The 15,546-nt window shown below is 42.0% G+C and overlaps 1 protein-coding gene across 3 annotated transcripts in view; it reads right to left on the bottom strand.

The window, feature by feature from the left end:
• Positions 1 to 8,620: 8,620 nt before the first annotated feature.
• The window catches only part of Tmod3 (tropomodulin 3), a 53,986-nt gene continuing 47,060 nt past the window's right edge, over positions 8,621 to 15,546 (bottom strand). For all 3 annotated transcript variants that reach the window (XM_042687613.1, XM_042687615.1, XM_042687616.1), the window contains exons 9-11: positions 13,526 to 13,669; positions 12,595 to 12,739; positions 8,621 to 8,927 (exon numbers count right to left, since the gene is read on the bottom strand). In XM_042687613.1, the coding sequence (XP_042543547.1) occupies positions 8,893 to 8,927; positions 12,595 to 12,739; positions 13,526 to 13,669 (324 nt within the window). In that variant the 3' untranslated portion in view covers positions 8,621 to 8,892. The remainder of the gene's footprint in view (positions 8,928 to 12,594; positions 12,740 to 13,525; positions 13,670 to 15,546) is intronic.

Here is a 15,546-nt window from a genome sequence, read left to right as displayed (position 1 = left end):
GTGATCCTCCAATCTCAGCCCTCTGAGTAGTTAGGATTACAGGCATGAGCCACCAGCGCCCTGCCAATTTTGAGTATTGTGGAAAAATGGCTTCTGCTGGCTAATGTAGCAACAGATTGGGAAAATCATGAGGCAGTTATATTTGAAGTTGAACAGAGCACAGATCTGACTGCTTTTTGCTTGAAGCAAAGTAAGTTATAGACTACATGTTTTCTTACAAATTCTGGACAAGGACAGGTTAATACTGTATATGTTTGTACAGGCACTAGGGCTTGAACTCAAGATATAGGCACTCTCCCTTAGCTCTACCACTTGAGCCACACCTCTACTTTCTGCATTTTAGTGGTTAAAGAGTCTTATGCACTTTTCTGCCCAGGCTGACTTGGAACCTTTGCCTTCATATCTCAGCCTCCTGAGTAGCTAAGATTACAGATGTAAGCCACTGGTGTCGAGTTTTCCAATTTTTAGTAGAGCTAACAGGGTAGGGTAATACTGGAGGACTTACTAAATCTACACCACAATACCTCAACTCTTTCTCCTTTCCAGCATATCCTTGCATTTAGGCAACCAAATGTTTGATGGCTATTAGTCCCTACTGTAGGACAATTACAACCACCTGTTCATACAAGAAAGTACTCTTGCCTGGTTGGTGTTCTTCCACTTGTGCCAATCCTCCAGCGTGGCTTTTTGCTGGTTATTTTGGGGGTGGAGTCTTATAGATCTTTCTGCCCAGGCTGGCATCAAACTGTGATCCTCCAGTCTCAGCCTCCTGAATAGCTAGGATTACAGGTTTATGTTTTAAAAAAATGTTTTACTGTTAAAATAAGTGATCTAACATGAGGCCAGGAGTTCAACTGCCAGTAGTGGATAAAAGAGGGAGGAGGGAGGAAGAGAGGAATGAAGGAAGACAACCCATGTTCTCATCATACCAAAAATACCCCCCAAAACCTGATTTACAATTTTCCTCTTTTATGCTTTTACAGCACAACTTTATGGCTGCAATTTTTGTATTACTAATTTTGACTCTGAAAGCGAATTTAAGAGGTCCATTTAGCACAGAGAGATCCTAGCACCATTTAGTGTGAGCTCAGAGATTCACTTCCCATGGGGTTGGCCTGGAGGCCCCAGGATACCTAGGAAATTTCTAGGCCCCAAAAGCATAACATTCAAAGGTGGAAACATTTTGGTCTACATGTGGTTAGCCACCCCTATTGTTGGGTACTTCAAATAGCAGGGGTGTAGTTGTCCTGTAAAAGTATGAAAGAGGAAGATGTAAGTCAGATTTTTTTCTGTATGATGATGGGCTGTTTTTTCATTCCTCTCTTCCCTTTCTTCTCCTTGACCTGCTACTGAGAATTTTAACTGGGCTTCTTCAGAGAGTAATGTAAAGGCATCCTCTCTTCTCCCCACCAGACCTAGCTCCTGCCACTCAAATCCACCATGGGGTTGTGTACCGCACCTCCCTCCCTCCCACACATCCACGCTCCCTGTCTGTAAAGGTCACCAGCACCGTCACAAGACCAGAACAATAAACACTTCAGTGAGCTTCCTTTATTCCCCTAAGAAATCTGACACTTCTAAATGACTTGACAGCTAGTCCTGTTTCCTCAAATCCATTACCCAGTGCACTCTTTATGCTGATGGATATACGTGAACAATGAAGAGATGGTTTTGCTCTATAAAAATTATTTCTCTAGTTTATCAGCAGGACCAGCTCCCATAAGACCCTGATTCTTTCTATATATCAATTCAATTTTATGGCTAGACAAGACTGAGTACTGATGTTCGGTTGAACCATAGGGAATCACTTTCATTAGTAAAAATGGCCAGCTAGCCAGGCGACAGTGACTCACGCCTGTAATCCTAGCTACTCAGGAGGCTGAGATCTGAGGATCACAGTTCAAAGCCGCCTGGGCAGGAATGACCATGACATTCTTACCTCTAATGAACTACCAGAAAACCAGAAGTGGTGCTGTGGCTCAAGTGGTAGAGTGCTAGCTTTGAGCTCAAGAGTTGAGAGACAGTACCCAGGCCCACAGAGTTCAAGCCCTAGGACCAACAAAAAAAGGGCAGCTACTGACAATTTTATTCAGCTCAACAGGGTAACTGAATACATCTGACCAGGTGCTTAGACAACAGAAATCTACTTTTAGTGTTTTGTTTTTTTTTTGGGGTCCGGTCGTGGGGCCTGAACTCTGGGCCTGGGCGCTGTCCCTCAGCTCTTCAGCTCAAGGCTAGCGCTCTACCACTTGAGCCACAGCACCACTTCCGGCTTTTTTCTTTTTGCTTATGTGGTGCTGAGGAATCGAACCCAGGGCCTCAGGCATGCAAGGCAAGCGCTCTACCACTAAGCCACCTTCCCAGCCCTACTTCTAGTGTTTCTGGAGGCTGTGAAGGAAACCCAAGCTGGTAAAGGCTTCCTTCCTGGCTTGTGGGCAGCCGCCTTGTCATGGTCCTCATTGTCTCTTCCTACAGGGCACTAATCCCATCACAAGGGTTCCGCTTTGGGAATCTTGGGTAATGCAGACTACTTTCCAAAGGTCCCATCTCCAAAAACTGTCAAAGCTTCAACACACAAATTTGAGGGTGTATAAATTGTTGGTCCATAACAGGCAGGAAAAATGTAACTTACAGAAATTGCAAAGCGCTGGGCGCCAGTGGCTCACGCCTGTAATCCTAGACACTCAAGAGGCTGAGATCTGAGGATCACAATTCAAAGCCACCCTGGGCAGTAAAGTCCGTGAAACTCTTATCTCCAATAAAGCACTAGAAAACTAGAAGTGGTGCTGTGGCTCAAGTGGTAGAGTGCTCGCCTTGAGCTGAAGAGCTGAGGGATAGCGCCCAGGCCTAGAGTTCAAGCCCCATGACCAACAAAAAAGAAAATAAGAAAAAGAAATTACAAAGCCTATTCCTGAAGATGGAGGGAAGACAGGCACTTCTGAAAGTATAGTCATGCTGGATGTCTGTGATATAAGGATCCTGGTTTGAAGCCAGCCCTGGCAGGAAAAGTCTATGAGACTCTTATCTCCAATTAACCATCAAAAAAGTACAGGTGTGGCTCAAGTGATACGAGTACCATACTTGAGCAAAAAAGAAAAATGTACCAGGCAGCCCCTAGGTCCTGAGTTTAAGCCCCAGTACCAGTATATAGAAAAGTACAACTCTATACTATATTTAGTGAAGTTTGAAGTGATTTATTCTCATATATAGCATTAAGTTCTACATGCCTATGTTATTATTTATCAGGGTTATAAAATTCTTTGCTTTTAGCTGGGCACTGGTAGCTCATAACTATAATCCTAGATACTCAGGAGGCTGAGATCTGAGAACCATAATTTAAAGCCAGCCGGAGCAGAAAAGCCTGAGATTCTTACTTGAAATTAACCACTAGAAAACTGGAAGTGGAGCTGTGGCACCAAGCGGCAGAGCACTAGCCTTAAGCAAAAGATCTCAGGGTGGCACTCAGCTGCCACCACTACCACCACCACTAGCAATAAAGGCTGGGAAGGCGGCTTGATGGTAGAGTGCTTGCCTGGCATGCATGAAGCCCTGGGTTTGAATTCCTCAGTACCACATAAGTAGAAAAAGCCAGAAGTGGTGCTGTGACTCAAGTGGTAGAGTGCTAGCCTTCAGCAAAAGCAGCTCAGTGCCCAGGCCCTGAGTTCAAATCCTACGACTGGCAAAAAAAAAAAAAAGTTGCTTTTATACTTATATTATTATAAGGTAACTCAAGCATAATTACAACCCAAAAGACTGGAAAAAAAAAGTGTATTTTATATTACAAAGATTTTTATGCTATTGGTGTGCAGTTTTTAAAAACGCTTTTAGAAGAGGTAAGGGAGGGCACAAAAATGGACAAAGGTTGGACAAACACAGTAGTGGTACTGACTAGACCCTATGTTGAAAATGAACTATACAACTTGTGAGTGGGGATTAAAGGGAAAAACTAGGAGAGAATGAAGGAAGGAGTGACATTGTCCAAAAAAGAAATGTACTCGTTGCCTGATGGTAACCCCTCTGGTATATCACCTTTATAAAAACAATAAAAATAAAAAAAAAAAACAACTTTTACAGACTATTCTAAAAATCTGAAACAACTGAGTCAAATAACTTACCTTTCACTAAGGTGATACACACCTGTAGTCCCAGCTACTCTGGAGGCTGAGGCAGAAGGATTAACGTGAGTCTAAGAGTTGGAGTCCAGCCTGGGCATAACCAGGACACTTGTCTAAAAAAACAACCAACCAACCCAACAACAAAAAACCCTGTACCACAAAAATCTTATGTCTGAGTTTATCATGTGCTTTGCATCAATTAGAACATACCGGCAGTCTGCACCTGCTATGTATAGAAGAATGTTGATGGATTATCTTAAGTAAAATGCAAGAACTTCAAAGGTGACTGGTGATATTTCTTAACTATTATAATCTATTTTTACCTCGCTCTAAAGCAGCTGTCCTCACTCTTATTCTTCCTGTGATGAAGGCTTTTCCAAATACATGGTAATGGCTGACAGTAACTTAGTACCAACCCTAAGGTTGGTGCTTCTGACTGACAACACTGCAAAGTAAAACATTACAAATCTTTATTAGAAAACATTCCCGTTGTTCAATGTTTACAGGGAAGGATTTATGGAAATGAATTATAGTAGAAAAAAACCAATGTGACATACAGAATGACCAATGAAGTGTGACATAAAAAAATTTTCACCTGGGGATGGTGTTTTCTCTATTAAAAAATATTTAGTGTGAGCAGGAACTGGTGATTCATACCTATAATCCTAGCCACTCAGGATTTGAGGACTCTAGTTTGAAGCCAGTCCAGGCAGGAAAAGTCCATGAGACTCTTATCTCCTGTTAACCAGCAAAAAACTAGAAATGAAGCTGTGGCTCAAGTGGTAGAGATCCAGCTTTGAGTTCAAGCCCTGATACACAGAAACACAAAAACAAAAGCAATTAGAGAAGGTTCTTTGCTTGGTATCTAGAAACATTTAAGAATCTGTGAGAACTGAAGACAGTCCTAAAGATGTTTGGATCCAAGAACTAACCACGCTGCCTGCGGTAAAACTAGCTGTGTCCAGTATTCCCATGTGCTTAGCTCTTGGGCACATGTTTTCAGTCAATACTGTTCAGGAGCGAGGGCGCAAGCCCACCAGTAATGAACTTGCAGAGAATGGTGGCGATGCACTCTAGACAAAACATGGGACTCTCATCCTGCTGGGAGGTGACTGCACTTCTGAGTTTATAGTGAGTGAGAAGGTGAGGTTGCTTGGAACAGGAAGATTTTATAAAAGTTCCTGAATTTTTTCATCTCAATGCAACGAAGATTAAATGTAATGAATACTAAAACAGACTAGCATTTTATCAAAACTTTTTAAAATAATATTTTATTTGATGTTATCATGGGATCCCCGTCCCCTTTTCAAAGGAAAATACATTAGAGAATAGATCAACTGGAAAAGAATTTCAAAGGTCTATTCACATGTACACTTCCCAGAATGCACCTCTTGCACAAAGCAAGCATGTAGATTACTTTACTCAGAGAGGGAAGTTTTGCAATTTAATGACCATGCTGAAATCACCAATAATCTGCTAATGTAACAGAGTTTTTATTTGGTCTTTGAAATGACAGGCACCCTTAGAAGTTGTCTCTTAGACTTTTAACATTCTTTAGACTTTTAGTAGGCTTTAGCTTCAAGAATAAAGCACCCAAGTCTATTTTCATAGTACTAATATTAGCTACTGATGCTGAGTTTATAATGTGTACAATTTCATGTAGATGTTCTAGAATTAGTAATCTTGATGACCATACAATTTTATAAAATGGATAATTAAAACAGTCTTTAAAAAAACCATTAAAATACAAAGACTATTCTCTTAGATAACTAGATTAAATTTAACTTAAATTTGGACTACAAAGCTTAAGAAAATCTCTGGCTTAATGCTGTAGTAGCACATGCCTGTAACCATAGCACTTGGGAGACTGAGGCAAGAGGATCATGAATTCAAGTCTAGCCTGCGCAATATAGCTAAGATCCTGTTTTAAAAGAGAGAGAAAGAGTCAGAGAGACAGAAACAGAACTTCTGGTTTAAAAATTAAGACAACGTTCAAACCTTATTTATTCTATTATAAACAAGTTTGAGCAATTTAGAAATACTGAAAGTTACAAATATTTAAGGGGTACCAGAATTGTAAAGAGCAATTTTACTGTTCTTCCTTATTGGCTGAGTGTTCGTGTTTAAAAATTACTTGTATAGAAATCTTTTCTTCAGTTCTGTGATACACTGCAGCACAGAACTGGAATGGTGGTGTAAGGAAAATACTCAACTTATTCATAGTTTGATAACTACTAAGTGAAAAAGATATGGGAATAAAGTATGATACAAAATCCTAGGTAGGGTCACACCCTCACCCTATTATGGGAGGAGAACACAGCTTGTCAATTCTTACAGGGCAATGCAAATGAGGAGGCCTGGATGAAAGAAGAGATACTGTTTTTAATCTTTTTTCTCTTTTTTTGTCAGGTGATCATGGAGCTTGAACTAAGGGGCCTAGGCACTGTCCCTAAGCTTTTTCACTGAAGGATAGCGCTCTACCACTTTGAGCCACAGACGTTCTTCAGGTTTTCTGGTGGTTAACTGGAGATAATAGTCTCATGGACTTTCCTGGTGGGGCTGGCTTCAAACCACGATCTTCAGATCTCAGCCTCCTGAGTAGGATTACAGCTGTGAGCCACCAGTACCTGGCTCTTTTTAAGTGACCAGTTCTTAGATGCCTGCCCTGAGCCTGACTCCAAACCTTGCTGGAACTATGCAATCTCTGAAACCAAGTACAATTCAAAAGCTGCATAGAAAAATAAAACAGAGGAAGGGGAAGAGGGAGAGAAATGGAATACAGGCAGGCAGGGAGACAAGAAAGCAAGCAGGTAAAGCCTTAGTAACTCAATAAACAAGTAAACAAAACAGTGTCCTTTAACTAAAAGGCAATAGCGCAAAGCTTTCTTTGGCTCTTTTAAAACTCTGCATACTGATTTAAAAAAAAAAAAAAACAAAAGCAAACACCACAGTTCTTAGGAGGGAGGCTTGGCCTGCTAAGAAGGCTTATTACCATAGCACACAGGAAGCCTGCCTAGATCCTGAGATAAATTGTCTGGCAGAAGCCAAGAAAACAGACATCTTGCTTTTCTATTTCAAACTGTTTTTTGTTTGTTTGTTTTTTTAATTAATAGTGGACTATCTCATCCTACACAGAAATGTTTGTGTGAAGGGTGCCAAATCTGAGCTTCTCAGGACAGGGTTAATGGACCCTTTTCCTCCTTGTCTAGCTGCAAATGCCTCGGTGCTTCTGCTGTCTCCTGATGCAGTGCTGCCCTGAGACAGGGCACCAATACAGATGCTGGTTGTCTATCCACATGGCACACATGCGCCATCCTCCTGACCCTCCTGCCACAGTGCACTGCTCAAGCATTCACTGCAGGTAATACTCGGGTGAAAAGGACCACTTTGTGATCGTGATTCTTACACAATATGAGTAAAAAAGTGCAAGAAGGAAAGAAGTACCTACTAAACTCCAATTCCTAAGCAGCTTTCACGGCGGGCCGGACATTGTGCAGTGGGGGGGGGGGGGCTGAAATACTGTTCACGCAATTCTGCTCTGCACAGATGAACTTCTTATTCTTCACATATTGTGAAATACTGAGTAGGTTACCAACATGCCAGGCTTTCCCTTCCAGTATGCCTCAGTCTCAGTGGCCATTTTTCAAGTTGCTCACACTGAACACTCCATCAGGTTATCTTTCATTTGAGCTGTTCAACAGCACACATCCTTTTTCCTTTGACAGTAAATAACTGTACCATTTTTTGTGTGTGTGTGTCCAGGCAATGGGGCTTGAACACAGGGCCTGAGCACCATCCCTGATCAGCTTCTGCTCAAGGTTAAGTAATTTACCACTTGAGCCACAGCTTCATTTCAACTTGTTGGTGGTTAATTAGAGCTACTTTTATTCAATTTTCTTGCCTAGGCTAGCTTCAAATCGTGATCCTCAGATCTCAGCCTCTTGAGTAGCTAGAATTACAGGCATGAGCTACCGGCACCTGGCTCAGAATGACTTCTTTTAAGGGAGAATACAGTTTTTCTACCTTTTACCATTAGCTTCTACAAAATTCACTAATACCCACATCAGAAAGAAAAACTGATAAACTTAAGACAATTACATTTAACTGTCAGAGTGGATGACTATAAAAGCCTAGAGCTCTGTGCTGCGCAGATGGTAGGCCATCTCCTGTGATGCACTGAAAGCCATCTCTACTTGGACATCCACTTTGGCTCCTGATCACACCAGCAGGTTTTAAACCATCTGTTTTTAAATCCTGGCATTTTGTTCCCTTGATTAGGGAAAAAAACCACCCACCTTTCTCAAGTTCATGTATTCTTAAAAAAAAAAATAGAAAAGACTACAAACTATGGAATGATGAAAGCCTCAGTGCCTTATACCTATAAAGAACAATAGTGATTTTGAATCAGAAACGTCCATTTTTTGATTAGAAAAAGATTTGGTCCTCAAAATGGTCAAATTAGGCTTACATAAATGGTTCTAAAAATTTTTTTACAATTACCTTTCCCCCCCAAGACTCATAATAAACCATTCAACAGGACTACATTAAAAACTGGTATTAGTAGAAAGTGGAAATGCTTCAAATATAAAATATAAAATATCACCTACTACCAATTTTACAATTGGAAACTGATAACAACTTACACAAGGAAAATAATGAATATAGCTAAACAAAGTGTTTCCAGTCTTTTTCCCTTATACCCAGGACACTTTCATATCAGATGTCACCAACACTTGGTGATCTTCTGTAGGCTTCCCAACGTTAGATGTTGCTGGACTCACTGTGGGTCTCCTTCAACTCTCCTCTTACGTACTGTGAAGACATAAAAGTAAGCACGTTAGAAATCCCTATTTGTTTTTACTATGGTAACGCACACGTTTCTGTATCATCCAGTTCAAGTTTTACAAAATGAAATGCGTTTTTTTATTATTTTTATTTTATTTTTTTTTTTTTTTGGGTCCGGTGATGGGGCCTGAACTCTGGGCCTGGGTGCTGTCCCTCAGCTCTTCAGCTCAAGGCTAGCGCTCTACCACTTGAGCCACAGCGCCACTTCCAGCTTTTTTCTTTTTTGCTTATGTGGTGCTGAGGAATCGAACCCAGGGCCTTATGCATGCAAGGCAAGCGCTCTACCACTGAGCCACCTTCCCAGCCCCTTTATTTTATTTTGTTGTCAGTTGTGGGCCTGAACTCTGGGCCTGGGCACTGTCCCTCAGCTCTTCAGCTCAAGGTGAGCGCTCTACTACTTGAGCCACAGCGCCACTTCTGGTTTTGTAGCTGCATTGGGCTTTCTCACACCCAAAAGATGACAGGCCAGCCAGGCACCGTAATCCTGTAGGCCTGTAGGCCTAGCAACTCAGGAAGCTGAGATCTCGTCAACTCAAGGCTAGTGCTCTACCACTTGAGCCACAGCGCCACTTCTGGCTTTTTCTGTTTGTGTGGTATTAAGGAATTGAATCCAGGGCCTCATTCAGGTGAGGCAAGCACTCTTCCACTGAGCCACCTTCCCAGCCTCAAACCTGTGACAGTCTTATCTCCACTTAACCACCAAAAAACCAGAAGTGGCAATGTGGCTCAAAAGTGGTACAGCATAGCCTTGAGTGAAAAAAAAAAAACTTAAGAACAGTGTGCAGGCCCTGAGTTGAAGACAGGGGGTGGTGATTAAAAATCAAAGGAGCCTAGCCTCCAAATAAAAAGCATGTGTGTACAACAACACAGGAATATCTGAAAGAAAAATTTCAGACAAGTCTTTAGAGCCAGGTTCAACGCTTTAGGCAGGCCATTCAAGTGTTAAAATGCCTGTTATAAAAATATGTTCTACCAAGTGGGCGTGGCTCAGGCCTGTAATCCTAGCTACTCCAGGAGGCTGAGAGCTGAGAATTGATGTTCAAAGCCAGCCTGGGCAGGAAAGTCTGTGAGACTCTTATCTCCAATAAATCACCAGAAAACCAGAAGTGGCGCTGTGGCAAGTGGTAGGGTGCTCTCCTTGAGGTGAAGAGCTGAGGGACAGCACCCAGGTCCAGAGTTCAAGGCACCATGACTGACAAAAAAAAAAAAATGTTATAAGGAAGATTTATAGGACACAAACAAAAAAGGCGTACAAACTGATTCTGTAGTTACTGCAAAAATAATAACTAGTACAGGCCCAAAGTTCAGTTGAATACTGCATGTATACCACATAACCTCTCTTCTGTACTTGTTAGGTAGAGAGATGATGAGGAAATGAAACCAAAAAAACAATGAGAGAGGGAAAGTATTTAGGATAATCAGAAAACCAAAGATTGGCTTTAGACCCATTTGTAAGCTGAAGAAAAACCTGATGCTCAAGAGATTCTGTTAAAGCTTCAGGTCTTGTTCCTTGCTAGATCTTTTTTTTTTTTTTTGGTTGGGTCATGGGGCTTGAACTCTGGGCTTGGGCACTGTCCCTATACTCTTCAGCTCAAGGCGAGCGCTCTACTGCTTGAGCCACAGCGCCACTTCTGGTTTTCTAGTGGTTTATTGGAAATAAGAGTCTCATGGACTTTCTTGCCCGGGCTGGCTTTGAACCGAGATCCTTAGATCTCAGCCTCCTGAGTAGCTAGGATTACAGGTGTGAGCCACCGACACCTGGCCTTGCTAGCTCTTTTGAGTTACAAAATAACAGGCTGCTGAGAGACAGGACATTCAGGTTTTCTGTTTTATCTACGGGCAGAGATCACAGGATAGTGTGAAAATTCATCAGGCTGAGAGCGGAGGACAGGGAGCTTGCTGCACAGGAAGAGGGTAATGGGCAGAGCCATTTCTGACTCTGTCTCACCTTGGGCCCTTGTGACCTCCCAGTGAGGTACATAACAGCTCATCCGCTATGTGATAGGCCTGTAAGATTTGACTTTTTTGTTTGTCAGTTGTGGGGCTTGAACTCTGGGCCTGGGTGCTGTCCCTGTGCTCTTTAGCGCAAGGCAAGCACTCTACCACTTGAGCCACAGAGCCACTTCCGTTTTTCAGGTGGTTAATTGGAGATAAGAGTCTCACAGTCTTCTCTGCCTGGGCTGGCTTTGAACCGTGATCCTCAGATCTCAGCTTCCTGAGTAGCTAGGATTACAGGCTGAGTCATAGGGCCAGGCAAGCTCTGACATTTTAAAGTCAACTGTAAGTCCTAACTAAACTCTTTGTAGACTGGTTGTAGCCAGGTTGAAGCAATGATTAGGTCTCATGATAAGCTAATTTCCTGTGACCAAAAAAAAAAAAAAAAAACCAAAAGTTTCTTAATCCTGAGGCAATAATAGTTCTCACATGTCCCCTACATAATGACCAAAGACATATAAGTTCTTTATCATGTACTTCTAGGGTCTTCTGCCAACTCAACCTCTTAATCTGCTGATGTAATGTTTCCATTCTGCATTTATTCTAGCCATGAGTATTTATGAAGCTAGTCTCTGACCCAGCCTAATGCTGTGAGTGCCAGCTCTCAGCATCCTTGGCTTCATCAGCTGCCTTTCACATCTCAGCCTCTTTCCATGGCACTCCCAACTCCTTAATTTGTTTGTGGTGCTATCTGATCACTGAGCTACATCGCCAGCCCACTTCATGTATTTTTATTACGTACCTATTTGTTAAGCATGATTTAAAAGGTATAGATTCAATAGCTGGACAAGATCCTTTGCCTCAAAAAGGTTACAAGGTTGGAAGTACAGGCTGTGGCTCAAATGGCAGAGCGCTAGCTTTGAGCACAAAAGCTCAGGGAGAGCACCCAGGCCCAGAGTTTGAGCCCAGGACCAGCACCACCCCCCACAAAAAAATTAAGTCAATGACTAATTTACAAAATAAAATAGAACTTAAAGTGGGTAGGCTGAGTGATAAAGATGATGGCACTGTAATCTTATGGATCTCTCTATTCATAGCCAGTTAAACCAATGAGGACACAGAGGCTCAAATGGGAAGAAAAACCAAAAGTGCAGACACAGTGACCTGGCTTATTTTTTCTGCTCCAGCAACTTTAAAACACACCCATACTGTTCAAACCTGAGCTCAATCAACCTGAGCAGAGGGGCAAGGTCTGCTGCATTAGGAATAAATACTGGAGCAGATGACCTGCTCTGTGTGCGTGCCAGATTTTCTGCTGATGGCACATCCTTCTGCACAGAAGCAAATTTGTCTTGCTGAGACAATTCTTTAGTTTCATGTCTGTCGCTGTGGACTCCAAAGCTTGAAGAGCATATTTATAACAAGAGTAAGAAAGGGACAGAAAATGTCACAGAAAGCTATGAAATTCCTTTTTTTTTTTTTTGTCACAGGAAGTTAGCTTATCATGAGATCTGATAATTGCTTCAACCTGGCTGAACTGTAGTTCAATCAGTAAAAAAGGGAATGCAGATTCTGGAAACAAAGGAGTAATTTCTCGAAATTAAAACTTGCTTTTTTTAAAAGTAAGAGACACTTCTCCAGTATACAATTTAGCAAACGATAAGTTGAAAAACTCAATGTGACCCTGCAGATGTCTTACCTAAGTCATTGTTTTTTGTTATAGCGTTAGCCGCCCTGGTTCGAGGTCCCTGCTGTGTAAACTGATACCCAAATTTAAGGATATTTGTATTTTCCTCCAGCATCTTGGCCATCTCTAACTCTACAGCTGTTCCCAACTGCTGCCTCTGCAAGAGTAAGAAATAACAAATAGTATTTACAAACTAGAAGTAAACTGCTTTTAGGTCAATCAAGGGTAAGATATTCAGGCATGTGCTGATTTCATTGTACTCTAAATTTTCTCAATTTCTAAAACATACATAAAAAACATGCTTTTAGGCTGAAGGCATGGCTCAAGAAGAGTACTTTTTTTTTTGGGTCTGGTCTTGGAGCATGAACTCTGGGCCTAGGTGCTGTCCCTCAGCTCAAGGCTAGCACTCTACTACTTAAGCCACAGTGCCACTTCCGGCTTTTTTTTTTCTTTTTGCTTATGTGGTGCTGGGGAATCGAACCCGGGGCCTCTTTCATGCAAGGCAAGTGCTCTACCACTGAGCCACCTTCCTAGCCCCAAGAAGAAGAGTACTTGCTTGGCAAGTGTGGGGTTCAATCTCAAGTACCACAAAACAACAAACTTGCAGAGTTAAAGAGTTGCTCTAGGGCTGGGAAGGTGGCTCAGTGGTAGAGCGCTTGCCTTGCATGCCTGAGGCCCTGAATTCGATTCCTTAGCACCACATAAGCAAAAAGAAAAAAGCTGGAAGTGGCACTGTGGCTCAAGTAGTAGAGCGCTAGCCTTGAGCTGAAGGACAGTGTCCAGGCTCAGAGATCAGGCCCCACAACCAAACCCCCTCCCCCCTCCAAAAAAAGAGTTGCCCTGACAACCGTTCCCACAGCCATCCTGGGGCTTGAGCCCTAGACTGGGGATGGGGGCAGAGGGGGAAGCTACTGCTTCCTCTACATTGTTGTAGAATACTGACCTGATTGTCGATCTTAAGCTCTGCCAGAGTCTCATTTTCCTTTAAAGCATCAATCAGTGCTAGAACTCCGGCTGCAGTAATGAAGTTGGACTCCATATTTAAGCTCTTCAAAGTTTTGTTCACTTTCAACATATCTGCAAAAGCCTAGAAATTAAAGAAAATACTTGGAGATTAAAATTTCATCACTATGCCAGGTGCTGGTGGCTTATGCCTGTAATCCTAACTACTCAGGAGGCTGAGATCTGATGATCACAGTTCAAAGCCAGCCCGGGCAGGAAAGTCCATGAGACTCTTATCTCCAATAAACCACCAGAAAACGGGAAGTAGTGCTGTGGCTCAAGTGGTAGAGAGCTAGCCTTGAGCTGAAGAGCTGAGGGACAGCGCCCAAACCCAAGCCCTACCACTGACAACAACAACAACAACAACAACAAAATTGATCAGTAGTGGCTCATGCTTGTAATTCTAGCTACTCAAGAGTCTGAGTTCCAAAGGATCTCAGTTCCACTGAAGATAGCCAAGGCAGAAAAGTGTTTTAGAGTCCATCTCCAATTAATCAGAAAAATGCTAAACTGGAGGTTCAAGTGATCCAGCACCACCTGGGCAAAGCAAGCAAGCATGAGGTCCTAAAATAACTGTTAACACAAATTTTATACTGCATATGCATAAACAAAAATGTTTATTACCATACATTCCTTTTTTTCTTTTTATGCAAGTATTAGGGCTTCAACTCAGGGTTTTGTTCTCTCACTAGGCTTTTTGTTCATAGCTGGTGTTCTATCACTTGGACTATGGCTCTACTTATTTGACTTATTTTCTGGCTGGTTGTGGAGCTTGAACTCAAGGCCTGGACATTGTCCCTGAGCTCTTTTGCTCAAGGCTAACACTCTACCACTTTGAGCCACAAAGCTAATTTCCAGTTTTCTGGTAGTTAACTGGAGATAAAGAGTCTCATGGACTTTCCAGCCCTGGTTGGCTTTGAACCTCAATCCTCTAATCTCCTAAGTAGTTAGGATTACAGGTATGAGCGAACAGCACAGCTCTACTTCTGGCTTTTTTACTGGTTAATTGGCAGTAAGAGTCTCACAGACTTTTCTGCCTGGGCTGGCTTCTGAGGTCTTCAGATCTCAGCCTCTTGAGTAACCAGGATTACAGGTTAGTCACCAGTGCCTGACAAAAAAATCATTCTTGACACTATGTAAATAACTGCCATAATAATGGGTAAGATGACAGAAGCTGCTTGGATCAGGGCAGTAGTAATGAAAATGATGAGAAATAGTTGGACTGTAGAACTATTTTGAAGACAGGAAATAAATATACGCTTATTGATATGAGAAAGAGAAGTCAAGGATGATTCATGATTTCTTTGACTATTGGGTTTTTTTTTAACTGTATTTTTTTTGTCTTTTCTTTTTTGGTACTGGGGATCGAACCCAGGATGTTGCACTTGCTAGGCAAGCGCTTTGCCACTAAGCTACATCCCAGCCCTCTTTGACTATTGGCTGGAGAAAGTGAAAGATGCAAAAGTTGCCATTTAATAAGAGAAGAATCAAGAGAAGGCATGGATAGGAGTCAGGACTTTGGTCCAGTTCTCTGATGAAAGGCTGTGTATTAGATATCTATGTATAGCTGTCAAGTAGATAGCTTGGCATGGGTATAGAAAGAGGTATAAACCAGAAATAAATAAAAATATTGATTCTCATCAGCATATATGGATAATACATAGCAATAATACAGAATGATATCACCCAGGAAAAGAAAAAAAACAAGCCTTGGAGCAATCAAATGTTTAGGAGATGAGCAAGTACCTGTATGAGGACCTTAGAATGTCCATTGAAGTTGGAGAAGAACCAAAGGGAGTGTTATCTAAAAAGCCAGGGTGGAATTTATTCAAGGAATGCAATGTTGGCTTAATATACAAAAATCTATCACTGAGCCGGCACCAGTGGCTCACATCTGTAATCCTAGCTACTCAGGAGGCTAATATCTGAGGATCATGGTTCAAAGCCAGCCCAGGCAGTAAA

The sequence above is a fragment of the Dipodomys spectabilis genome, unplaced genomic scaffold (assembly GCF_019054845.1).
Source record: "Dipodomys spectabilis isolate Male_0828 unplaced genomic scaffold, ASM1905484v1 ptg000108l, whole genome shotgun sequence".
Classification (NCBI taxonomy): Eukaryota; Metazoa; Chordata; class Mammalia; order Rodentia; family Heteromyidae; genus Dipodomys; species Dipodomys spectabilis.
Note: the sequence above shows the minus strand (reverse complement) of the source record. Positions and strands in the feature narration are given on the sequence as shown.